This window comes from Podarcis melisellensis (genome assembly GCF_964234715.1).
Source record: "Podarcis melisellensis genome assembly, chromosome: Z".
NCBI classification, from domain to species: domain Eukaryota; kingdom Metazoa; phylum Chordata; class Lepidosauria; order Squamata; family Lacertidae; genus Podarcis; species Podarcis melisellensis.
The window spans coordinates 17,730,615-17,757,543 of NC_138547.1; the positions used below are offsets into that span (position 1 = coordinate 17,730,615).

The 26,929-nt window shown below is 45.5% G+C and overlaps 1 protein-coding gene across 4 annotated transcripts in view; it reads left to right on the forward strand.

Moving 5' to 3' along the window:
* COL5A1 (collagen type V alpha 1 chain) overlaps positions 1–26,929 on the forward strand; it is a 174,478-nt gene that overhangs the window by 76,813 nt on the left and 70,736 nt on the right. For all 4 annotated transcript variants that reach the window (XM_081897750.1, XM_081897752.1, XM_081897753.1 and 1 more), the window contains exons 7-20: positions 158–400; positions 1,622–1,786; positions 2,297–2,353; positions 5,306–5,347; positions 5,672–5,734; positions 12,365–12,439; positions 12,857–12,949; positions 17,166–17,222; positions 17,934–17,987; positions 20,284–20,337; positions 22,287–22,340; positions 24,411–24,464; positions 25,089–25,142; positions 26,125–26,169. In XM_081897750.1, coding sequence (XP_081753876.1) covers positions 158–400; positions 1,622–1,786; positions 2,297–2,353; positions 5,306–5,347; positions 5,672–5,734; positions 12,365–12,439; positions 12,857–12,949; positions 17,166–17,222; positions 17,934–17,987; positions 20,284–20,337; positions 22,287–22,340; positions 24,411–24,464; positions 25,089–25,142; positions 26,125–26,169 — 1,110 coding nt within the window. The remainder of the gene's footprint in view (positions 1–157; positions 401–1,621; positions 1,787–2,296; positions 2,354–5,305; positions 5,348–5,671; positions 5,735–12,364; positions 12,440–12,856; positions 12,950–17,165; positions 17,223–17,933; positions 17,988–20,283; positions 20,338–22,286; positions 22,341–24,410; positions 24,465–25,088; positions 25,143–26,124; positions 26,170–26,929) is intronic.

The window sequence follows — 26,929 nt, forward strand, 5'->3', positions numbered from 1 at the left end:
AATTAGGGGGCACAGGTATCAGCCAGTTTGATTCTTCTGACATGCTGCGGTGCTAACAGTGTAGAAGGGCATGTGTCTCCTAGCTTGTGTGCATCCTAAGAAAGGGTATCCTCAAATATCAGGTAACTGTGGCCTCTTCTTCTTTTTGTGGAAACAGGAACTTGCCCCTCCATCTACAGCATCCCCACCCATTGTAGAGAGAACTCAAGAGGAGACCACGGTGAAAGAAAGGGTAGAGGACCCACTGGTGGATGAATATAATTATGGAACCATAATTGATGAATATTACACTCCACTCCCTGATGAAGATATCAGCTATGATGACCTTGATAAGCTCCCAGAGGGTGGCGTCGAGGTGGAGGTTCCCACCAGCACAGTGATCACCCTCAACGGAACCAATGTAATTCTTTGTGGCCTCAAAACTGTGATCCGTGTTCTGTCTCGGTCTGTAGCCCAGGCATTTTGGGTTGTTAACCCAATCAAGTTCTACCCAGAGTAAACCCACTAGAATTAACAGGCCTGATTTTGTCATAAGGACATAAGGAGAACCTGCTGGATCAGGCCAGTGGCCCATCTAGTCCAGCATCCTGTTCTCACAGTTGCCAGCCAGATGCCTCAATGGGAAACACACAAGCAGGGCCTGAACACAAGATCAGCACCCTCTCTTGTGGTTTCCAGCAACTGGTGCTCAGAAGCATTACCATGGAGGCAGAGCATAGCCATCATAAGGGCTGTAGTTGTTGAGGCTAGTCAGTTTCAGATGAGTCTACTCTGTGTAGGACCAACATTGGCTACAGCCCACATTCTTGAACTGCCTCATGGGTTCTGAAGTTGTCTTTAAGTTTCATTTTAGAAAGTTGATGGCTGTTGGTGGATCCTAGTAAATTGGTGATTATGCCAAGGACCGCTGCTCTTTTGCAGGGGAACATTATGCATACCTGGATCAACACAGCTGCCTGCATTTTCAAACCTTGGAGGTGTACCTGTGCTGCTTGAGTGGGGTGGCATGTCCTCATGATGAGTTCCTGCTTTTCAGATTTTACAACAAGAGTATTCAGTTGGGTTTCTGTTCATGTGGGGCAGCAGTAAGGCCTAATCTACAATAAATCCATAATTTAGTGTGGCAGCACCTATACTTTGGAGCTATCTTCCCTTGACATCAGGCAGGTGTCTTTGCTGTACTCTTTTTGGCACCTGCTAAAAATATTTGTGTTTGGGCAAACCTTTTCAGACATGTGAAATGTTGACAGGTGTTTTAATCTAGCCTTTAGCTTACCATTGACTTTAATTATTTTTTTGAAAGTTTTAAATAGTCATTATTCTATTCTTTGCATAAACTGCTGTAAGGTTGTTATGAATTTTGGGAAATTAATGAATCATAGAATTGTAGAGTTGGAAGGGAACCCAAAGGCCATCTAGCACAATTCCCTGAATTGCAGGAATCACAGCTAAAATGTGCTACCCCCCAAACTTATGTTTTAGAATCCTCTGCAACCAGCAACAGCTTTGGTATGCAGAAGCTTATATTGGAATGGTCCACTGATGGTAGGAAATCTGGAAATCCCTCTGGCTTGGAGGAAAAGGTCTTAGCGCCTCCTGTTTTCTGTTCTCTTCCACTTAGGATGCAGAACAAGGGCGTGAAGGAGGAGAAGACCCCAACAAGGACTTCACGGAGGAGACCCTCACAGAGTATGAAGATGGGTACTATTACGGCAACTATGACCGGACAGATTCTCCGGACATTGGACCCGGCATGCCTGCTAACCAGGACACGATTTATGAAGGGGTAAGGGAAGACTTGGTTCCTTGAGAAATGAGGAGACTGGACTTCACAGTCCACGCTATGTGGAGGTGAAGCCAGTGCCTTGGATTAGTGCAATGGTTCCGAAGATGAGCAGTTGTGCCCCCTGGGGATTGCAGTGGGATTGCAGTGGGACTAAGAGGCAGGTGGATTCTTCCAGGTGGGTTCTTCCAGGAGCCTGGATTGCTTATTTACAATTGACTGGGCTAGAGTCTGGAGCAAAACACTTTCCTCGCTTTGTATTATGGTGGCCTAGTAAGCTGTTAAAAACTGAGATAGGTAGATAAAATATTTTCTTTCTGAGTTGTTTTTCCTAAAAGGATCTGTTTTAAAAAATATGTAGATGTCAGAGTCTCATTGGACAGATGAGATGTTCTGCTTCTGCAACACTCTGCTTGGTGGCAATCGATTTGGTGGCAATGAATGTAGCCAATGAAGTGGAGCAATGCTCATTGTTCAGTGAGTTCTTGCTTTTGTTTCCTGTGTCTGCTGCAGATTGGTGGGCCACGAGGTGAAAAGGGACAGAAAGGGGAGCCAGCCATAATTGAACCGGTAAGAGCTGTCGCTTTGCCTTTGCCTTGCAGCTGGAGAATCCATGTGGAAATTGTGCAATGATAACATTTAGAAATCCATCAATTTATCAAACCAGGGCAAGGATGGGGAAACCTCAAGCCTGCAGGTCAAATGTGGCCCTCTGGGCTGCTCTGTCTGGCTCTCAGGACAGAGGGCCTCGACCCACAATCTCCTTGAGTGTTTTTGCCTATTTGGAATATGTCCTTGAGCTGTGATAATGTCTCTTGCTAGCCAGGATGGGAATGTGTTTGTGTATTTGGCCGTGCCCACACCTGCTGCTCCACCTAGTTTTTTTTGCTTCTGGCCCTGTCCACCACTAGGGTTGCCATATTTCAAACAGTGAAAATGTGGACAGAAAAGTTGTGAGCTTCCTCTCTCTTTTTTTAGTTTTGCCCAAAGTTGTTGAGCTTTTGGGCAAAATCGCAAAAACCAACAACCCTCCCACCAATTTTTTGAGCTATTTTTATTTAAAAACTGCAAAAACGGCACTGCTGACATGGGTAGCCATACGGCTGGATTTTCCCGGACATTTCCCCAATTTTCGCCTGGACACTGCTGCTGACTGCAGTATTCTGGACGTGTCCGGGAAAATTCGGACATATGGCAACCCTATGCACCGTTGACATATGACCCCTGGAAGGCTGCTCTGAGTAGAACGAAGCCCATGGACTGCATAAGTTCTCAACCGCTGAAATAGTTGCAAGAGGTTCTCCAGTAACAAGGAGGGATAACTGCAAAGCAATCTGTTCTGCATTTCTGTAGTTTGGTGGCAGGGTAGAAGTCTATCCTATCTTTCTGTCTTCTCCTTTCCCAGCCTCCAAAAGTTCTCTGCCTAATAATAATAATGATAAATTTATTATTTATACCCCGCCCATCTGGCTGGGTTTCTCCAGCCACTCTGGGCGGCTTCCAACAAGGATTAAAAATACATCCAATGTCACACATTAAAAACTTCCCTGAACAGGGCTGCCTTCAGATGTCTTCTAAATGAGCTGGATCTTTTCACTCTGATGTTGAGGTTCCCGTCTTTTTTAAATTTGCGCAGAATTGTTTATGTGGGGGGACATGACAAAACAATGGCATCTGTTACATGCAATCTCAGGTCTTATTAAACCAATTCATAGAAGGGAAGGCCATCAATGACTACTAACCACAATGGCTACATTCTACCACTGCGGTTGGAGGCAGTCAACGCTGCTTCTTGAATACCAGTTGCTGGAAACCGCAGGAGGGAAGAGCTGCTTTTGCACTCAGGTCCTGCTTGCAGGTTTCCCCTGTTGGCATCTGGTTAGCCGCTGTGAGAACAGGATGCTGGACTAGGTGGGCTGCCTTTGGCCTGATCCAGCAGGCTCTTATGTTCCTCAGCCCAGCTGCTTCCACACCCTTTCAACAGCTATTGCCTTCTCTGTTCCGTAAAAAGAAAAAAAGCAACTCTGTTTTTCCAGCTCAGTCCTCCCCATCTAACATTTTCTGTACACTAGCGACCTAATTAACCCAGTTTTTTGCTGGCAGACCAGCCAAAGTAACAGCAAGCTTGTCTGACTTGCAAAGTTGAAAGGTCTCCATTTGCTACTTCTCCCTGATGATTTCCCTACAAGGGGAAATGAAGTCAGAACCAACTCCTCCTCTTAACTGTTTTCTAGCTGCCTCCCATTCTTCCCTCACCCCTGTCTCTGAGGGAGCTTGCAGCTGAAACACTAGTGTGTGTGTGTGTGCAACAGAGAAAAATCAGAGATGCCCTCAGCATGGAGGGGGATCTGCTGAAAATGGTTGCATAAGAATTTGGCAGCTCTGAGCAGGGTTTGAAAATGCCAGACCACCGAGAGGCTGCTAGAATGTAAACAAGACCAAATGCTTGTATTTTCTCTCTCTCTCCACTGTCCAAAAAAAGAAACATTCTGGAGCTTTTTGCTTTTTTTTTTATTAATGCACTCCTTATCAGGCTTAGATGCATTCCAAGCTAGGCTCGCTGGATGCCTTCCCCCTCCCCTCTTCAACTCCACAGAGGCCCTTCAAGTCACTACATAATAAATTTACTTGAAGTTGAGGCCTTGGGTTTTTTGGGGTGGGTGGGGGTTGCATTTCAGCTGCTTACTGTACTTTTCAGAATGGCCACTGTGTGTGCCAGTTTTCTTGAGCTCAACGTGCAGCAGGATCTTGCAACCCTGTCGTTTTTGCAGTGCATAAGGGGGTAAAAGCAGCAGCTGCTACAGAGGAAGAACACAAGAAAAATAAGAAGAGATGAGTTGCTGGATTAAGCACCTAGTCCACCATCCTGTTCCTACAGTAGCCAGCCAGATGCCCCAAATGGGAAGCCCCCAGGCAGGATCTGAGCAGAACAGCAACTCTTCCCTCTTGCATTTTCCAGCAACTAGGATTCAGAAGCGATTCTGCCTCCAGCTGTGGAAGCAAAGCATAGCCATTGCGGCTAGTAGCCATTGATAGCCCTGACCTCAATGCATTTGTCTAATCCTCTTTGAAAGCCATCCAAGCTAGCAACCATCACAGCCTCCTGCAGGAGGGAGTTCCACAGTTTAACTATGCACTGCATGAGTAACTCTTTCATCTGTCCTGAATCTTCCAACATTCGGCTGCACTAGATGACTGCAAGTTCTTCTGTTATGAGAGAGGGAGAGAAACTCTTCTCTATCCACTTTCTCCACACCATGCAGTTTTGTACAGTTCTATCTTACTCACCTTTTGTCTCAACTACTGCACCCTTTCCTCATAGGGGAGTTGCTCCATCCCCTTGATCGTTTGGGTTGCCCTTTTCTGAGCCTGTTCCAACTCTGTTATTCAAAATATGCAATTTTGTACTATTGCAGAATTCAGTTTTTAGACTGCATAATTTTTTATTTTTTTAAAAAAACAAGTTTAGATTCCCCACTGGCCTGTTTGTTAAATGTATTGCAATCTCTTTCTCTGTTTCAGGGGATGCTCATTGAGGGCCCATCTGGGCCAGAAGGACCAGCGGTGAGTTGCAAAATATGACCTATATATTCCGTGCTTTCCCCCTATTTTCTCTCACTCATCACAACCTTGTCTCTTTGTGTGTCTTTTGACTGCTGCCTGAGTGCAGCTGTTCTCTGGGTTCAATTACTTCCATATGATGGGCATGGTTCTACAAGCCTTGTGAGGTCAATTTGACCATGCTAAAGTAAACACATCTTTCTCATACTTTTCCTGTTCAGTGTGTGCATGCACACACACACACACACACACACACACACACACACACACACACACACTTCCTTTTGTCTTGCAGCTAATTTCCCTTCTTTTTTTCTTCCACATCAGGGTCTTCCAGGTCCTCCAGGTACGACTGGTCCAATGGGTCAAGTTGGAGATCCTGGCGAAAGGGTGAGTTATCTTGCAAATTCCCGATGCTCAGAGCACAGGGAGTGAGCCCTAGTACAAAATGCTGCTGCTGTCTTTCTGCAAATAATTTTTCTGCCTTGATCTGAAACCACCACTAACCACACCTCTGACATTGATGGGACTGAGAAGATGTTCTTTCTCAAGGATCAAAGTGACTGGGCAGGTTCACATAGAGAGATAGGTAGTTTGGGCCCAATTTCTCCATCTGAAGTTGTTCCCTAAGGAGATTCTGGCTGAAGCTGAATCAGAAGTAAATGTTGAGTTGAAATATGTTAGCATAAATCACACAGGATGACATTCTAAGCAAATCTGATTCACACCAAAATTGGATTTCATGGGAAATGGCGGTTTCCTTTGCTGGCCTGCCAGAGCAAACTCAACAAAACTTCTTTGTTATTATTATTACTACCCAGTGTCCAGATCATACTTGGACCACAACAATTGACTTGGGTTTCTGTTGCAATACGATGCTTGCATTTGTAAGATAATGTAATTTTTTTTAAAAAAAAGCATGCTTAAATTGAGTTTTTGAATGTAAGGAGAGCATGCTGGATCAGGCTCATGGCCCATTTAGTCCAGCAGCCTGTTCTCACAATGGTTGGACAGTTGCCTGTGAGAAAACAGCAAGCCTGAGCACAAGAGCCCTCTCCCATTCACATGGTTTCCAACAACTGCTATTCAGAAACATTACTGCCTCCGGCTATGGAGGGCACCGCATAACCACCCTGGCTAGTAGCCATCGATAGCTCTCTCCTCCTCCATGCATTCTTCCAATCTTCTTTGAAAGCCATCCAATTAGTGGCTGTCACTTCCTCCTTGTTCCCTGGTTGCCATGTAGTTGCATGGAGAAGGCTCCCTATGTGATTCTGACAGTGGCCAGCAGGAGGAGCTCCAGTATGCAATCTGTTTCTTCTAAATGGATCCTCCCCACCCCTGCCATTGGTATAATAATCTGGGATAAATTTTCTGCTCAGTTTGGATTATTTCCTGGGCTGGCAATTGTTTCCGCTTGAAGTTCAAAAGCAACTCTGGATGCCTTTCTTATGACACCTACTCTAAGCCCATGTGACATGGTTTTAGAGCTCTTGTTCAATAAACAATGCAGATTAGTCTGCAGGCAGCAGTCAATATACCGTGTTATATTGTGTGCGCATAGTTATATGCAACCTGTAATGCACAACACACAAACACACATTTCAGGTTGTACCTAGGGATGTAAGATGGTAAAGAGGAGACTGAGAGGAGTTACAATTTGTTGTTGTTGTTGTCTAGTCGTTTAGTCGTGCCAAACTCTTCATGACCATGACCCCATGGACCAAGAGCACGCCAGGCACTCCTGTCTTCCATGGCCTCCCGCAGTTTGGTCAAACTCATGTTGGTAGCTTTGAGAACACTATCCCACCATCTTGTCCTCTGTCATCCCCTTCTCCTTGTGCCTGCAATCTTTCCTAGGGAGTCTTCTCTTCTCATGAGGTGGCCAAAGTATTGGAGCCTCAGCTTCAGGATCTGTCCTTCCAGTGAGCACTCAGGGCTGATTTCCTTAAGATTGGATAGGTCTGATCTTCTTGCAGTTCATGGGACTCTCAAGAGTCTCCTCCAGCACCATAATTCAAAAGCATCAATTCTTCGGCGATCAGCCTTCTTTATGGTCCAGCTTCACTTCCATACATCACTACTGGGAAAACCATGGCTTTAACTATACGGACCTTTGTCAGCAAGGTGATGTCTCTGCTTTTTAAGATGCTGTCTAGGTTTGTCATCGCCTTTCTCCCAAGAAGCAGGCGTCTTTTAATTTCGTGACTGCTGTCACCATCTGCAGTGATCATGGAGCCCAAGAAAGTAAAATCTCTCACTGCCTCCATTTCTTCCCCTTCTATTTGCCAGGAGGTGTTGGGACCAGTGGCCATGATCTTTGTTTTTTTGATGTTGAGCTTCAGACCATATTTTGCACTCTTGTCTTTCACCCTCATTAAGAGGTTCTTTAATTCCTCCTCACAATACAATAGCCATCTCCAAATATCCCAAGGGCTTTCCCATGGAAGATGGAGCAAGCTTGTTTTCTCCTGCTCCGGTGGGTAAGACCCAAACCAATAGCTTTGAGTTACAAGAGAAGAGATTGCTACCAAACACCAGGAATAATTTTCTGACAGTAAGAGCTGTCTGACAGTGGAATGGACTTCTTTGGAAGATTGTGAACTCTCCTTCATTTGGAGGTTTTTAAGCTGAGGCTGGATGGAGATGCTTTAGTTGAGATCCCTGCATTGGGCTAGATTACCTTTGGTGTCCCTTCCAACTCTTTCAGTTCTATGATTCTGCTATGATTGGAGATATAAGAAGGCCTCGTTTTTCATCCCACTTGCATTTGTTGCATGAAGCACTATTTCCCTTGCACTGCAGTTTGTTTCCCACGAAAACCAAACAACGGTTATTCATCTTGCTGTCTAGTGTGACAAAATCATGGCACATTCCTAGTTCCTCTGGGCACAGTGGTGGAGGAAGCTGCTCGGGCGCCTGGGGTAGTGCGCCACAGGGGTGGGGTGCACCTCAGGGTCTCCGCGGTCTGCCTGCCTCCTCCCACTCATCTGTCCTACAGCTGGGGGGGAGGCATCAGTCAGACTGTTTGGGCAGTGTGGAGCCTGCGCACGCCCAAGTCGCTGCTTCTCTCCCAGGAGAGACGCACGGCTCAGGTGCGCTGCAGGCCCCGTGGTAAGTGCCGCATGGCATTTTGTCACCCCCCTCAGTGGTGACATCCGGGGAGGCTCACACCCACCGCATCCCCCTTCTTCTGCCCCTGTCTGGGCATATGCTGATGTCCAATGGTGGGATGAGAATTGTGCCCCTTAGAAATGCAAACATGCAGGGATTCAATTTGTGTGAGATTGTTTGGAGAAAATACGGAATAACAGACACAGACCTGCTTAAAATGTATATAGGAAGTGCAGTGTAAGCGATGGAAGTCAATCAATGAAATTTTATTATTATTTTCATATTGAGATATCTGAAGAATAAACTTGGAAGAAATTCTTCCAACATTTCTTCTTCTTCTTTTCTCTTTATTTTTTCTTCTTTTTTCTCCTATGTTCCTTTTTCATATATATGTACTTATTTGAAATATATATGTATGCATGTATTTGTAACATTTTCCTTATATTTTGTAACAATCATGGAGGGATTCAAAGAGACCTACTGGGTTTCCTTAGTACAGTGTTTCCCAACCTTGGGCCTCCAGATGTTTTTGGCCTACAACTCCCATCATCCCTAGCTAGCAAGACCAGTGGTCAGGGATGATGGGAATTGTAGTTCAAAAACAGCTGGAGGCCCAAGGTTGGGAAACACTGCCTTAGTAGATGAGTATTACTGTCACATCTGTTTTACAGCAATTGATTTAGGCCTGACACCTAGTGGCATCCTTGCAACACTGCAAGCAGTTTCTGGGTGATTGTTTTAGACTTTCTTAAAACTGAGCTGCACTGAACATTACAAAAATATATTTCGTTTATTTTAACCTTTCATTGAGTGGGTGGGGAGCGATACAAAACCCTCCCTAAAAATAAGTTATTTAATTGATGCTTTTGGGAGAGATTGCACCGTACCATATTTACAAGGTGCAGGTAGTCCCCCACCCTTTTTAAAGTATTTTAAACATTTAAGGCACTCTCTGCAGCTTCTCAAAGACTGCAATTCCTTGAACATCTTGGAAATGATGCCGCCTCACATTGCATTGAGGAAGTGTGGCCAGCAGGGGGCAGTGTGTGGCTCTTTCCACAACTTACAAATGTCTGCATTCCCTGGTTGATACCCAGTTTTCTTTCTTTTCTTTAATTTTTTTTTAAATCAGCATACTCCCTCTCCTAAAATTTCAAATTTTAGAGAAATTCCTCTCTCTCTGCTCCCAGAAATGAGCAGGAATCTCATCTGTGCTTTAGCTGAAGCAGGCCTGGGTATATCATGACCTCAGAGAGATAATTTTTGGGCTTCTTTGTTTCTGATCAGGTTTCCCTTCTGTCTGGTTCAAGACAACGGGCAACTGTTTTTTCTAAACAAATAAGTATGCTTTGCATCTATTAAAGGGATTACAAATCCCTTTATTTTAAAAGAAAAAGGAACATGGTGCTCATTCATGACATTGCAAAAGTATTTTTAAAAATCACAACAAATGCTCCGAAAGAGTTTAGGAGAAGAGATTGCTAGATCAGGCCAGTGGCTCATCTGGTCCAGTGTGCAAGCAGATTCTGAGCACAACAGCACTCTCTCCACTTGCGATCCATCCCTGGGATTCTATAAATAACACAATGGTGATGTAATTTAAGTAATTAATTGTGTAAGCCGTGTAATTTCACCACAGTGCATAGTGAAATGAATAGCATAGTTTCTGGTGGAAGACGCATTGCAGTGGAATGGAAACAGTCCTGAATGTGATGAATACAGGGTGGAATATGATGCCTTTGTACATCCCTGGGAGAATAAACTTTATTATGTACTGAAGTTCTCACCCTGGGCCAGCAGGGGGATACTGTAGATAGTTTTCACTCAGGTCCACATATGCAAATAAGGGATTGAAAGTGATGTTCAGTGATTGGATAGTTACAAAAAGTTGTTATAGTTGCATGGTAGTGGAGCTCTATATAAGCAGGCTGGCTGAACCCTTCAGTTCAGTTCTTTTCTGGCCTGTGAATAAACAAGAGCTGTTGAAGAATCGCTGTGTCTTCTGATATGTTCACCCACAACTTAACAAACTTCATTCTGAATCCTCTAATAAGAACTGATCATACCATTGGTCCATTTCAATGGTGCATTTCAATGGGATCCAAATGTCCCTGTTTTCCAGGGACTGTCCCTTTTGTATGGCATCCAAGACCCCTATTTTTGTCCAGACCTACAAACCTGGCCAATCACCTTGCCCCAAGAAAGATGCAGATGGAGAAAATGCAGGCTTTTGGCCCAAAGATGGAATGGTTGTCTACCAACCCAATAACCCCTTGGACAGCAATAGGCCAGAAAAAGCCTGGGGTGAGACCTGGCCACTATAAAAAACATCCTGATCAAGTTGTGCTCTAGTCTGAAAAATCAGGCGATTGCTATAATTTGGGAGAGGGATTTGGGGAAGGGCAGAGTATCTGCTTTGTATGTGCAAGGTCCCAGATTGAATCCCCAGAAAAGACAACTCCTACTTGAAACCCTGGAAAGCTGTTGCCAGTCAGTGTAGGAAATCTTGAGCTATCTGGACCCAAGCATCTGACTTGGAATAAGTTGGCTTCTTACATTGCTATTTAAATCTGCCCTTGATTTGGAACCATAGGGACTAGAACCTTGTTTATTTTTATGGGAAGGGATGTAGCTCAGTTGTAGAGCACTTCCCATCTTCCCAAGTTCAATTCTGGCATCTTCAGGTAGGGCTGGGAATACCCTTTGCTTGAAACCCAGGAGAGTCTCTACCAGTCAGTGCAGACAACCCTGAGCTAGTTTGACCAGTGCTCTGACTCTCTGTCCTTTGTTCACATTATCATTTGTTTTCTCCCGGGGCTTCCTTCTGCTCCCAGTCCTGTTGAGGGTTGGGTCTGTCAAACGGGTGGCACTGAGCTATTGCTTTTCCGATGCAGCGTCTTGTATTTACGACTCTTCGAGGGCCCAGTAATAATCTTCCCCACGGTTGTGACATGACAGAGCATGAAAGACTCAGCCATGCAGCATCAATCCTGCCTTGTAAGGAAGTCAATACTGCAGCTTGTCCTTTCGGAAGGGGCTGGGGCAGGCAGCTCCCTTGGTGGCTCCACCCAGCTGTGGGCCTCGATTCCCTCTGACTTTGTTTGGGGGAGGAGGGACAGGACTTGCACTTCAGGGCAGAGGAGGGAGAGGACTGGGATTTGTTCGGTCTGCTTTTCGAAATAACATAAGAGTTCCCAGTGGATCTTCTGGTTGGCCACTGTGAGAACGGGATGGTGGATTAGATGAGCCCCCTTTGGCCTGATCCAGCAGGGCTCCTCTTGTGTCCTGAAGTAACATTTGTGAGATGGTTTATAATTTAGTGAATAAAGGAAGATTCACAATAACAGGGGTCCCCAAACTAAGGCCCAGGGGCTGGATAAGGCCCGAGGGACTTGTTTATCCGGCCCGCAGCGACCCCTGCTGCCTGCTCTTACCGGTGCTGCTCTGCATGGCTGCCCACTTCCGGGTCAGAGGAGCACCGGAAATAGTTTGTGCGCATGCGCAAGCGTTATTTGCGCATGCGCAAGCATGTGTGCATGCGCAAGCATTATTTCTGGTGCACATCCGGGTCAGAGGAGGCCTGTGCACACGTGCACAAGCTATTTCCGGTGCTCCTCCGACCCAGACGTGTGCTGGAAATAGCGTGTGCGCACAAATATGGGCACGCACTCCCCCACCCTGCCTGAGGCACGGTAAGTTTGCTGACCCCTGATCTATAAAATTCCCTCTGCTTCCCACCACTTTTCCTCTCTCAACTAGAAAGGTCCCAAAAGGAAGAGAGTAAACACTTGGGTCTCCTCTCCACCTGACCGCTGCATCCCGCAGTCTCTGCACCGTTAATAAACCCAAAATAGTTGCATTGTCCAAAGTTTTTAACACCTGTTCTATGTTCTGTTCAATTTGCAGGGGCCTCCTGGACGAGCAGGCCTGCCTGGGGCAGATGGTTTGCCAGGACCTCCTGGGACTATGTTGATGCTGCCGGTGAGCACCCGTTAACTGGCAATTTTACAGTATAAAGACAACTTTTTTCACACAGGCACTTGCTGTTACCTGATACAGCATCTTAAGGTCATTTGGCTGTGTGGAGGAGAATTCCAGTGACTGTCAGTGGGGGGAAAAACCTGACTGTTGTAAGATGAGGTGGCAGAAGATTATTAGACCAGGTGACACACACGTCTTTCCTTTACAATCAAAAAGTAAATCTCACAGCCACTTGAAACAGCAGGTGGGGTTTTTTGCCCCCTACAATGTCCTGTTGGGAATGGTGCTACCAATCTACTCTCATTCCCAGCAGCCCTCCAGAAGTGAGATAATGTTGTCCTTCCCACCTCACCCCACCCCCCAAAAAAGGATGTCATTCTCCAACTGATCCTCTTCTTTCTGCTTTCTCCACTTCAGTTTCGGTTCAGCGGGGGAGGTGATAGCGGCTCGAAAGGCCCCATGGTCTCTGCTCAAGAGTCCCAGGCACAAGCCATCCTCCAACAAGCCCGGGTAAGTGACAGGCGCCACTTTGGCATGTGGGACACTGGGCCAGCTTCTCTCTACTTCGTTCGCATGGTGGTGGGTGGCATAAAAGCAGTAATGAAATTTGTAAAACAACTACGAAATATATCACCCATCAGCTGATGAGCTCTGATTCCTGCATTGCAGGGGGTTGGGCTAGATAACCCTTGGGTCCCTTCCAACTCAACAATTCTATAATTCTATGCTCAGCTGAGTATGCCAGATATAGCTGGATCACCCCTCAGGGAAAGGCTATGTGAGCAGGGGAGGTTTGGGCAGGCACCTGCATGACATTAGTGTAGACATCTGCTTGCTGTTTGCTCAGGGTGCATTCCAAAAGGAAGGTGCTACCATGCTAAACACCCTGCTTTTAATCAATGAAAGATGAATCTCCGGAGCATACAGCAACCCTAAGAGTGCCTCTCCTGAGAATTGAAGTGACTAGGCAAGGATACACAAGGTCAGGCATTCCTGGGCAGGGTTGCCAGGTCAGAAACTTACCAGCCTCTGATATTTCAGGATTCAAACCCTGAGACTTGGGGGGGAAACCCAGGTAAAGTCATTGCAGTGGACCCTGGAGACAGAGGTTAATTGGGAGAAGGGAGCAGAAGAGGGCAGACCCAACCAGAGTGTCTGTGCTATAATTTGCAGTGCTATCTTGCCTGGCTGAAGTTTGCAAGCTGCATTCGCAGTCTTCCTTTTAAAAATAATAATAATAATAATAAAGAGACTGTCACCCATAGTCCCTGGAGATGGAGGTTAATTGGGAGAGGGGGCCGGAGGAAGGCAACCCTCTACCATTTTGTAGCCAGCTCCTGGTGGGCTGAAGCTTGCAAATTATTATCAAAGGCACTTCTGCCCACCTGGAGATTCAGGACCTCCCCCTGATACCTGAAAGGGACCAGGCAAAGAGGGAAGTTTCAGGTCAGACTAGGAGGTCTGGCAACACCATTCATGGAAGTTTGTAGAACAGTATTGTCTGGCTCTGGAAGTCACTAATTTAGCATTCAAGTGGCCTGCTCAGATCCTAGGCTCAGGGAAAGGGCCATAGCTCAGGCACAGAGCATCTGCTTTATAAGCAGAAGGTCCCAGGTTCAGTCCCCAATGGCATCTCCAGGTAGGGCTGGAAATTTCCCCTACTTGTGGCTCTAGAAAGGCATTTCCAGTCAGCATTCCTGGCATTTCCTGACAATATGGAGTAAGATGGACCAAAGGGTCTGACTCTGCATAAGGCCTCCTACGTACCTCAGCCCCTGTATTCAGAACTATGAGGACTAGAATCTTACTTTTTAGGGGATGGAACACATCTCAGTGCCAGGGCCCGAGCTTTGCATGCAGAAGGTCCCAGGTTTGATCCCAGGCATTTCCAGTAGGGCAGGGAGAGACCTGCTATCTAGAACTTTGGAAACACAATGTCAGTCAGTGCAGATTGTACTCAGCTAGATGGACCAATGCTCAGACTCAGTGTAAGGCAGTTTTCTGTGTTCTGTGTGGCTGCATGAAATTTAAGCCAGGTCTCAAATCCCACCGATATCAGCTAATTGTTCTTTGCTTTTCACTTTATATATATTTCTCCATACTTTGGATTTGGCTTCCTAAGACCAAAGCAGTGACTTTTCCCCCCATTGGCCTTTTAATGGTGGAGCAGTTTAGTTAAACTCACAGCACACAGCTCACTAAATTATCTTGCACTTCTCTCCGCTGCCGCTCCCCCTCCCCAATGCATTATGATTGCAGCCCTTGGTTGGATTTTAATTACTGGAGAACACAGATAATTACAGGTCTTTTAAGGGATTGAATTCTTGCAATGGAACAAATTTGTCCTGGCGACGTTATAAAGTGCGGACAGGCCCATTACCTGCCAAAAGATTTATTGACTCTGGCCTAGCTACATGACTTTTTAATTAGTAGTTGAAAACAAAAAACAAAAAAACCAAAGATCCCTAGACTGTGACAATTTCTGAAGTTCTGGATCCTTGCTCTTTTCATAGAGGGCAGCGTTCCCCAACAAGGCACTCTGTAGGTGTTGTTGGAATCCAAGTCCCATCAGCCCTGGTCATTGCCATCAATATTCAGGGGTGATGGGAGTTGCAGTCCAAATAAATATATAGGGAGTACCAGGTTGCAGGAAGCCTGGCATCAGGGTACAAACAAGGAGCTGCTATTCCTACATCTGCTCTCTAGTCCCAAGATTCTACTCCTGTAAATGTCGCATTTACCTATTTATTACGTATTTACCATATTTTTTGCTCTATAAGATGCACCAGACCACAAGACACACCTAGTTTTTGGAGGAGGAAAAAAAATTTTTGAATCTCAGAAGCCAGAACAGCAAGAGGGATCGCTGCGCAGTAAAAGCAGCAATCCCTCTTGCTGTTCTGGCTTCTGGTATAGCTGCGCAGCCTGCATTCACTCCATAAGATGCACACACATTTCCCCTTACTTTTTAGCAGCGGAAAAGTGAGTCTTATAGAGCAAAAAATACGGTATTTATTCCATAAAATGTATGTGCTGCACGATTGTAAAAAGAATCTCAAAGTGATTTTAGAAAAAGAAAAACTGATAACAGTTCTTACTAACAAAAGTTAACCACAATAATTTAAGACTTTTGAAAAGCTGAATTAACTATATATATATATATATATATATATATATATATATATATATATATATATGTAAAGGTAAAGGTACCCCTGCCCGTACGGGCCAGTCTTGCCAGACTCTGGGGTTGTGCGCCCATCTCACTCAAGAGGCCAGGGGCCAGCGCTGTCCGAAGACACTTCCGGGTCACGTGGCCAGCGTGACATCGCTGCTCTGGCGAGCCAGAGCTGCACACGGAAACGCCGTTTACCTTCCCGCTAGAAAGCGGTCCCTATTTACCTACTTGCACCCGAGGGTGCTTTCGAACTGCTAGGTTGGCAGGCGCTGGGACCGAGCAGCGGGAGCGCACCCCGCCGCGGGGATTCGAACCGCCGACCTTTCGATCGGCAAGCCCTAGGCGCTGAGGCTTTAACCCACAGCGCCACCCGCGTCCCTATATACACACACACACACACACACACACACACACACATATATATATGGACTCAAACACACATCAACTTTCTGAACATCTGGGGTGGCTTTTCTAAGCAAGGATATTTCTAGCGGGCACTGAATAGACTGGTGTCAATAGGCAGGGAGGTCCAAAGTCTAGGCGCCGCCGCACTAAAATATTGAATTCATACAAATGCGGACAGGGTATTTATGTGGCGGCCCCTGTAATAGCGTCAATTCCACTGATCAAAGTGATCAAAATAAAAAAATTCCCTCCAGTAGCACCTTAGAGATCAATTAAGTTTGTTATTGGTATGCACACTTCAGATAACTTGGTCTCAAGTTTTTAAGGGCGTTATATGCTAATGGCAACACCCTGAATACGGCCCGGTAGCAGATCAATAACTAGTGCAGATCTCTGAGCACAGGTGCTACGTGGTGACAAGGCCTTGCTCCTGTCAACTATCATGCTGCAGTATCCTGCACTAACTGCAGCTTCCAGATTGAGCAAAACGGAAGCCCCCACATATTTATTGTCAACACTTTCACCAAGGTAGTGTCCAAAATACTATATAATGTATTTATATAATGAAATCAATAAATACTGGTTGGTTAATATGAAAGGGAAAGATTCGTAATTGCAAAGGCACATCCATGGAAGACAGTTTTCAGAAGAGTTCTAAAAGAAGGTGTGCTTGGTTTCTGCCAAACTTCCACTGGTGGGGAGTTCCATTGGGCAGGGCCTGCCACACTGAAGGCTCCCTGTTTACCCCCCCCCCCCGGTGCTTTCTTGAGGCTAAAAAAAAAAGTCCCAGCTGCATTCGGATTTTATCATTTTAACTGACAATTGTAATGGGATAGCATATAAATTGTCTAGAAAAGTAAAGTCGCTGGGTTTTCTAACCAATGCTTTTCCTAAGCAGAGTACACCCCTCAAAATTAATGGAAATGACTACCTTAGGTTGATTCATTTCAGGGGTTCTTCTCTGAGTAGAATTTAGCTGGGTAACAACCCAGAGGAATTACTTCTGAGTAAACCTAATTTGGAGAGCACCATATGGCTTCACCACTATGAGCAGCTATGTCCTCTGGTTGGCATACAACTCTAGCAAGGTGACAACTGCAAGTGCCATTTTCACACCCTCTTTTCTCTCCCCCCCCCCCACAGTTGGCGCTGAGAGGACCAGCAGGTCCAATGGGTCTTACTGGAAGGCCAGGCCCCATGGTAAGTAAGCAGTGCAAAGCTCACTATTTTATATCTTTCTGTATACATAAAAACCTGAGGCTGTCATCACGTTCTGCAGTCTGCAGCAGCAGGCAGGAAAGTTAGGAAGTAGCGCTGGTGGCTCACCTTTCAGCAAGCAGGTAAAGGTGCTTTGAATGGTGGTTCAGCAAACCACCTCTCCATTTTAAAGGGGGTCTGGAGTTTGGGACAAGCTGTGAGTAGAGGGGGAGGGGCTTTGGGAAGACTACTAGAGGAGCAATAAGAGACAATCTTGGGACATAATGTTCTGCACCCGCCTCCACTGAAGGCTCTAGGTGTAAATATGTGTAAAACAAGCTGTGTTTCTTAAAGACACTAGTCTCTCCTGTGTCCTGCTTTCCCAATGGAAGCACAAACTCTGGATAAGCATCTGTAACCTCCTGGAGTCTTGTTACCACTCAACAGAAATTGGGAGTGGCATGTAACAATACGCATGGGGCTGCAGGGGGGAAATGCGCATTACGATGCACACGTTGGTGCAAATGATGTGCATTGTTATGAGTGAGAAATTGCTTGCAAAAACTGGTGATTTGGGCATGGAAAGGATGCCAAAATCACCAGTAACCATAATCCAGGAATGAGAAGAGTTGGTTGGGGTGGGCTAAGAATTTACTGATTAATTTTTCAGTTCGTTCCTTTCCCCTTTCTTTCTGAATATTCCTCTTCTCTTAGGGACCCCCAGGCAGTGGAGGCATAAAAGGTGAATCAGGAGACATGGGACCGCAGGTAGGTTTGTTTGTTTGTTTGTTTGTTTGTTTGTTGCATTTATAGCCCGCCTTTTTCTCCATGGAGCTCAAGGCGGCTTACATAGTTCTTCTGCTCTTCATTTTATCCCCACAACAACCCTGTGAGGTAGGTCAGGCTGAAAGGCAGTGACTGGCCCAAGGTCACCCAGTGAGCTTCATGATTGAGTAAAAAATTGGAACCTGGTCTCCTAGATCCTCGTGCAGCACTCTAACTGATCCACCACATTGTACTTTCTTTAATCAATCAACACACTCATTTTGAAAAGCCTCTGTTGACTAGGTCGAGATAGCAGGTGACGTTTAACTCACCTCCTCCCAGGATGGATCACAAGGAAAGATCTGACTCGCAAGCTCTGCCATTAATTTAAATCATACACAATAGAGCCATTTTTACCTATGAGGTGTGCGCGTGCGACTTTGCCCTCCTAAGAAAGGCTGCTCCATTTATCTCAGAAAGGATATGGATACCTAGCAGCTTAATAAGCCCTAAAGGGCCGTCCCTACAAATTAATCTGAATGTGGAGCTTGAAGAGAGTAGTTAGAGGAAGCTATTATCCTCTTACTTTCCCTTCTGAGTTGCCTGTTCAATGCCTTCATCTCACTGCATATAACAAAATGAAATACCTTTAGGAGGCTTAAGTGCTCTGGGGCTGGTGATAAACTGTGCTTATCCCTTTCCACCTTTCAGGGCAAAGATGTTGCTCTTTGCACATAGGTACCACACGGAGCCAGGGACGTGGGTGGCGCTGTGGGTTAAACCACAGGACTTGCCAATCAGAAGGTTGGTGGTTCGAATCCCCGCGATGGGGTGAGCTCCTGTTGCTCGGTCCCTGCTCCTGCCAACCTAGCAGTTCGAAAGCATGTCAAAGTGCAAGTAGATGAATAGGTACCGCTCTGGCAGGAAGGGAAATGGCATTTCCGTGCGCTGCCTTGGTTCACCAGAAGTGGCTTGGTCATGCTGGCCACATGACCTGGAAGCTGTACGCCAGCTCCCTCAGCCAATAAAGCGAGATGAGTTCCACAACCCCAGAGTCGGCCACGACTGGACCTAATGGTCAGGGGTCCCTTTACCTTTACCACATGGAGCCAGGATGACTGCGCCAGTGGCCCTCACTAGGTTTTGCATCCTTGCCCTCCTTTGTGATTCACTTGAGGGAAGGGCTGTAGCTCAGTGGCAGAGCATTGGCTTTCCATGCAGAAGGTCCCAGGTTCAATCCATGTCATCTGCTCAGGTTCATGAGGACTGGAGCCTTACTTCCTTTTTAGATGAGGGGCAATCATTCAGTGGCAAAGCATATCAAAATATCAACAGAAATCCCCTCAGTACTGAGCTAGGTTGACAAATGGTCTGTCTCTGTGTAGGCAAATTCCTATGTTCCTGGTCCTATTATCGCAAGTAACTGGGAATATCCATAGCTCAGCAGGAGAGCATCTGCTTGGCATGCAGACGGCCCTAGGTATAATCCCCAACATCTCCTGTCTGAAACCACACAAAGCCACTGACACTCAATGTAGACAATACTTGAATTCAGTGGACCAATGATCTGACTTGGTGTAAGGCAGCTTACTAACTTTATTATTATTTATTAAATTTCTATACTGTACTGCACAAAGACCTGAGGAATGAGATCATCACCCCACTCGCACTAACCATCCCAGGACGCTCAAACACTGCCACAATGTCCTTTCTTCTATCAGATCAAAATGAGCAGATCACAGCAAAGGTTGCTAGGTTCATAGCAGGGGCAATCAGAAAAAGGGCCACTAACTGACTGCTGATTCAGGACTTTAAATTGTGCTCTTATATCAAATTTCCTTTTCTGTGTATATTGTAATGTTTTACTGTTGCTATGGCCATTGGCTAATGCGAATAAAGTTTTATCTATCTCTCTCTCTACTGTACTGCCCTTCGTCTGAAGATTACAGGGCGGTTTACGATATAAAAACACAAAAATACATACCATAATAACAAGCAACAAGGACACACTCATCCACCTCACAGATTAAATGGCTATAGATTGTTTGATTAGCCAAATGCATGTGAGAAGAGGAATGTTTCTGCCTGGTGCCTAAATGTATTAAATCATCCCTTTATTCAGAGCAGTGAGGACTAGAATCTTACTTTATTTTTTATGAGAAAGGCACATGGTAGAGCATATCCCAAATTCAGTCTTCACTGGCATGGTGGATGAATCATTGGTCTGCCTCCATATACAGCAGCTTTGTGTGTTCCTATGCTTATCTTTTTTCCCCATGCTCTGTTCCATTTGTTTCAGGGACCACGAGGGGTACAAGGACCTCCAGGCCCATCGGGGAAACCAGGACGACGAGTACGTGTGCAGTGAGATTAAAAGCATGCTTGGTATGGTCTTATGTATTGGGTCCACACAGAGTGATCTGGAGCAGTCTGGTGGCAAAGTGTGGGGAGAAGGATGTGTGCAGGCATGTTTAATTGTGGGGAAACCTCTCCTGGCTGCGTGACTGTGGAAGGCCCCCTGAATTGGTTCAGGGCCTGGATTTGGTTGGCCTTCAATTATCCTGCTTGCAGCTGCTGGATTGGTCTCCAGCCTCTGTCCAGCCCTAAAGATGGTTGGTTGGGAGGGTGATATGAGATTCAGTCAGCCCCAAACTTAGGATCCAGAGCAGCAAGCAGAGTTCAGAGGGGCAGAAGCAGGGGCGCTATCAATGGCACTGTTGACCCCCTTTGGCTTCCTTTAGGGAGGGATTCCTGACTCCCCACGTTCACAGCAAATTCACTTTTGGGAAAACGCAGGTGTCCATTTCTAATTCCTATTCAGTGGAGGTCCCGCCATCTGCACCTCCAGCTGTTCCTGAGTTGCATTATGTAAGAGGGAAGCAGATCCTTTTGTCAAGGCTTTCTGCAGAAACACGTGACTCTTGCAGTTGACTTCTCTCTGCTTAATTTGAGTTGGTGGCCAGTCCTTGTGTGTTTAATTGAAAAATTAAGAGGCCATTGGGCACATATTTGCACTGCTGATCTTGGCAGAACCCATCAATACTGAAATTATCATCTCTTTGGAATGGTGTTCCATGGACCTATTCTGTGGTCGGGATTGTGAGCTGTGCTGGTCCCCCATGTTCTGTCCTGCTCTCAAAGAGCTGTAGAATTGGAAGGGGCCCCAAGGATCATCCTGTCCAACCCTCTGCAATGCAGAAATAACAGCTAAGGAATCCCTGGGAGGTGTCATTCTGACATCTGCTTAAAAATCTCCAGTGAAGGAGAGTCCATGTTCCAAGTTCATAGAATGATAGAATTCAATCCATCAAAGTTTATTGAGAATGATAGAATTGTAGAGTTGAAAGGGACCCGCCGGTCAGTCAACCCTCCCCCCCCTGCAATGCAGGGATCCCAGCTGAAGCACCCCTGACAGATGACCATCCAACCTCTGTTTAAAAACTCCCAACAAAGTATAGTCCACCTCCTTCTGTTGTAATGTTGATTCATCCTTATTCTTCTGGAATAAGAATAATGCACCATATACCGAGCCATTCAGCTAACCATGATCAAAGTCATAGTGATGTGCCCTTTGATGCCTTGCTAGTGTTGGTGCTTTGTATAAGGTTACCAGATTTTTCCCCCAATGAATCTGGGGACACTTTAAATACATACATACATACATACTACACATTCAGGACGTTGATGCTGCAGCGATGGCAGTGGCAGAGGGGTGGCCGCTGCCTTGACCTCAACCGCCATGTTTCCCCTTCCTCCAAGGCTTCTATCTCCTTTCTCCATGAGTCTGGGCAGCCCCTGAGTTGTTTCTTCTTCAGTGGTGGTGGTGGGGAAGTGGTGCATGGTGGGTCAGGCATGGAAGGCGGAGAAGGAGGGCCGAGAATAGCAGTGAGGCTCAGGCAGTGCAATGCCTCCCTTCCCATCGGAGCAGCCCCAATTCCATTCCTACTTGCGTGCATGCAGGAGGGAGCAGGGATCTCTCAGCTGGGAAAGGAGGCTTCCCATTGCCTAACTGAGAGGTCCCGACCCCCTCCTGCTTGCATGCAAGTAGGAGTTGGGAGGCTGCTCTGAAAGGCAGCATGAAGCCTCCCTTCACAGCTTAGTTGCTGGGGTCAGGAGCTAACTGCTCCAGGCTGCTGAGACTGCCGTTGCTGCATTTCCCAGGGACATTAGATGAAATCCGGGGATATTCCAGGGATGGAATTTGTCCAGGGACTTATTCACAAATCCGGGGACTGTCCCCAGGAAACGGGGACGTCTGGTAACCCTAGCTTTGTACCTTAATTTCTTCCCCTCTCTTTTTAGGGACGTGCTGGAAGCGATGGCGCTCGAGGGATGCCTGGCCAGACTGGGCCAAAGGTATTTTTTTTAATCCCCATTTACTCTAGGAAACATACTGCCATTTACAAGGAGCAATCGCATTCCGGGTGGGATGAGCCTGTCGCCTAGGGGCCTGGTGCTCCCGTCAGCCCAAAAGCTGAAGATTTGCAACTGCAGATTTAATGGCCGCACCTGCCCTTTGTGCTAATTTATATATCTAGAAAGAAATTTCCCTTTTTCCTTTGCTCCTCACTTCCTTCAGAGTTCGCTCAGCTATCATCAAAAGGGATAGAAGCCACTAAACAGGAAATTTAAATATGGAGACATTTTGCCAGTGAGCTGCATGTTAGTGTTTAAGTGTTTGATTAAGTTGGTACTTAAGGTGGAAATGGATGGAGACAGGGACTGTTGCAAAGGAAGAGGACCACAAATCATTTGTCCCCGGAGATGTACAGCCACCATTGCCTGGTCCGAAAAATATTGAAAATTAGGGAGATGTTTCAGGGTCAGGGTAGAGGAGATGAGAGGTGGCTAAATAATTTTAAACTACAAAGACAGAGATTTTTCTGTGTACAGGCTTGGTGGTCTGTATCCAGCCCCTGTTCCAGAGGTTCCCCACCCCTGTTTATAGATCATGGGTAGGAAACCTGCACCCCTCTAGATGTTATTGGACTACATATCTCATCCATTGCTAGTTGGCACATCCAATGCTCATGCATGATGGGAGTTGCTTTAAATTACTTTTAAAATTGTATTTTAATGCTGTAACCCACCTTGGGACCTTCAGGTGAAGAGCAGGTTATTATTATTATCATTATCATTATTATATTTTCCAATTATTATATTTTCCTGACCCCTCTTACGGATAAATCTTGTTTGAAAAGCTTAAATATTGTGGGTGGTATTCAACAAAGTTTTGCACAGGGTAGGTCTATTGAAATGGATGGACCAAACGTACTCATTTTAATAATTTAATGGGTCTACTCAGAGTAGAACCTAGGTCCTACTTGTACCATATATTTAAATCAGCACTACACTTAAAAGAATGGTGCCTCCTTTCAAAGCATATTGGGAACTGTAGTTTCTTAAGGGTGCCGAGAGTTGTTAGAAGACCATTATTCCCATAGGTAAAGGTAAAGGGACCCCTGACCATTAGATCCAGTCTTGACCGACTCTGGGGTTGCGGCGCTCATCTCGCTTTATTGGCCGAGGGAGCCGGCGTACAGCTTCTGGGTCATGTGGCCAGCATGACTAAGCCGCTTCTGGTGAACCAGAGCAGCGCACAGAAACACCGTTTATCTTCCCGCCGAAGCGGTACCTATTTATCTACTTGCACTTTGATGTGCTTTCGAACTGCTAGGTTGGCAGGAGCAGGGACCGAGCAACGGGAGCTCACCCCGTCACGGGATTTGAACCGCCGACCTTCTGATCGGCAAGTCCTAGGCTCTGTGGTTTAACCCACAGCGCTACCCGCATCCCTGTTCCCATATTCCCTATTCCCATAACAGAGCTTCAATTCTCAGTTCCCTGTGAAGAAGGATTGACTGCTAAACCTCTCTAGGAATTGTATCTGAGGGGGCCTCCTGACAACTCTCAAACTAGCAAATTACAGCTCCCAGAATTCTTTGGGGGCAGCCCTGACTATTTAAAGTGGTATGATGCTGCTCTAAATGTGTAGTGCATATGCAGCCTTCATTGACTACCACCGTATGTGCTAAATATCTTCTAACTTAGCACAGAATTAGCTGTTGCTCCAAAGCTGTGGCCATTGTGGAAACAGAGGCCCTGAGATGAGATACCTTCCCCACATACTTCCACCTTCCTTTGCTCATTGCAGTCATGCCATGTGTGACTTGATGTCCATCCTCCATCCATTCCTGTTATAGGCAGCATCTATTCTGGGATGGGTGGCTCCCAATGATTTAACCAGGCAACAAAACCTGGATGTATTCTGTCTGAATGCTCAGCATATTTGGCAAGAAGAAACTTTGCCATCTCTTGATCTGACAAGCTGCTCGGAGAGCTCATTCACTTACAGCTTTTAGGAAATGGTAGGTGATTTTGTTGTTGTTTTTAAAAAAGTTACCTCTCCTTAAAATTTTACTGTAGGGTGACCGAGGTTTCGATGGTCTTGCTGGATTGCCAGGGGAGAAAGGCCACAGGGTAAGTCTATTACAGGTTTATATCTTGTTCTGGCTGAATTACTTTATATGCCATCATGAAGAGGCTGGCTGGTTTTGATAACCTCAACTTGGGATGGGTGGGGGGTGGAATTCAGTTTGGTTCATTAACCTACCTAATTCAAAATGCCCAAAGCAGGGCATTAAACCAAAATGCACCTATCCTTCAAAACTCACACTTCTCTGAATTTTGCAATGCAGTTCTCAAACATTAAAAATGTGAATAAAAAATGCATACATTAGTGAAAGTAATGTGCATTGTCTTAAGGGGAATTGCTTGCAAAGATGGATATATTAAGATAAATAACATTTCATATAGCCATTTGCAATTTTATAATGCTGGGAAGCTATATGCTATGGAAGGCAACTGAATAAAATTCTTTATATTTTTTCTATTAAAAAAATATTAGTGGCTACAAGCCCCAAAGACAGAATGGCTAGAATCCACAGGAGGGGAGATCCTGCTTGCATCCCACTGGGCATTTGATTGGCCATTGTGAGCAGAAGAAGCTGGACTAGATGAACTATCGGCTTGATCCAGCAGGGCTCTTTCTAGGTTCTTGTGTTCTTCAAGAATGTGGCTGATTTTGTCCTTTGTTTTTCTTAGGGTGAACCAGGCCCTTCAGGACCCCCAGGAGCCCCTGGAGAAGATGGCGAGAGGGTGAGTCCATTCCGCTCTTCTTTTGTCTGCAAGGAACCTAGACAGGTTCAGATGTGCTTGTTCCTCACTCTCTGACTGCAACCCTAAGGGGTAGCCCATGTGTGCAAATGGAGCTCTTGCAAATCATTCACTACTTTTTCATGCATTTAGGGATGTGAGAAGGCATCGCTTTCTGTCATGCCTTGAATCCATCACACGCAGCTCTGTTTCCATTCCACTGCAATTTGACTTCTGCCCCAAACTCCCTTTTTCATCCTGCTGTAGCAAAATGACGTAACTTACAGAATAACATCCTTACATTCATTTCCTGTCCAATGGAGACCTGTTGGTATAATGGGGAAAAGAGAAGAAATATAGGGAAGACCCTATATTTAACCCCCCTGTTGAGTTTGGATCATTTGATACTCTTAGCTGGCTATTTTTCAATGGTTCCCCCATTGGTTCCAACCATTTCTTCAGTGGTTCCCCCTTCCCTATGCTGTAAAAAGTATTATTCAGGTCAGTGGTTTGCAGGACCCATTAAGGAACATAATAACACAACAAAATATAAAACAGTAACAATTAATTGTCCATTTATTCGAAATCCAATTAAAACTAGTTTGATTAATTCAACAAAGCTGGCGAACTTGATTCAGTGATACCAGGGGTCAGAAGCACTTTGGGAACCACTGTGTTACATATTAACCTTCATTTATCAAAATTACACACACACCACTCTTTGTTTAAGCAAATCTATCTTCATAAATGTTGGCATGGATTATGATGATATTGCTTACAGCTTCTCTGATCTCATCAGTTCTATACATGTTGTATTATTCTCTTAGTTGACAAGGTCTTCTTTATGCACGGGCTACTCCTTATCACTCTCACAGAGCTGTTTTGCCTGTGCAATTATTTAATCACAAATGAAAACACAGTTGGTAGAGCCCATTTCTGATCTCTCTCTTGCCTTCTTCCTTCCCATTTCTTTGCATCCAAATAGGGCGACGATGGTGAAGTTGGACCCAGAGGTCTCCCTGGCGAACCCGTAAGTCATTCACCACAGCAATAGAAACAAAACAAAATACAGCATATACTGCATTAGCTACGTATTAGAGGTGTACACCAAAGATTCTTCTCTAAGATAGCATAATGCCCAGTGTCTCACATGAGTGCTTATGAAGTGTTGGAGATGTGGTGTACCCCTCCCCCCCCCGCAGAGCATATACTCAAAGGCAAACCCAGGTTTGCTAAAACATAATGTGTGAAAAGGTCCTCTGCAACTTACTTTGTCCATTTTGGCTAGCTCCCCACCGAGTCCCCATACTGCAGACAGGAGGACTGAGGCTGAATGAGAGAACAGGCTTCCTTAAGCCCACTTGATGAGTTCATGGCACAAATGACACTAGAACCAGGTGTTTCCTGGGTCATATCTCCTATTAATACCAGTTGGACTAGTACTTGGGAGAGCCAGATTCAAATTCCCCACTCAGCCACTGGGTGACCTTGGGCCAGTCACTGTCTCTTGGCCTGACCTACCTCCCAGGGTTGTTGTGAAAATGAAAATATGGGGCAGGAACCATGGACACCACCTTGAGCTTTTTGTAGAAAAGAGGGGGATACTCACATAACAAAATAATACATAGATAAATTACAGAAGCTGTCAATAAATCTGAGTGACAGATGCACGACTCTCCAGTTTTTTCCCTCAGCTCTAACAGAAAGCTGTCAATGGAGTTTTGAAAACATTTTAAAAGATTGCTGCTGTTGCAAAAACTGAGCTTACCAATATGACAGCCTTTGTCAAA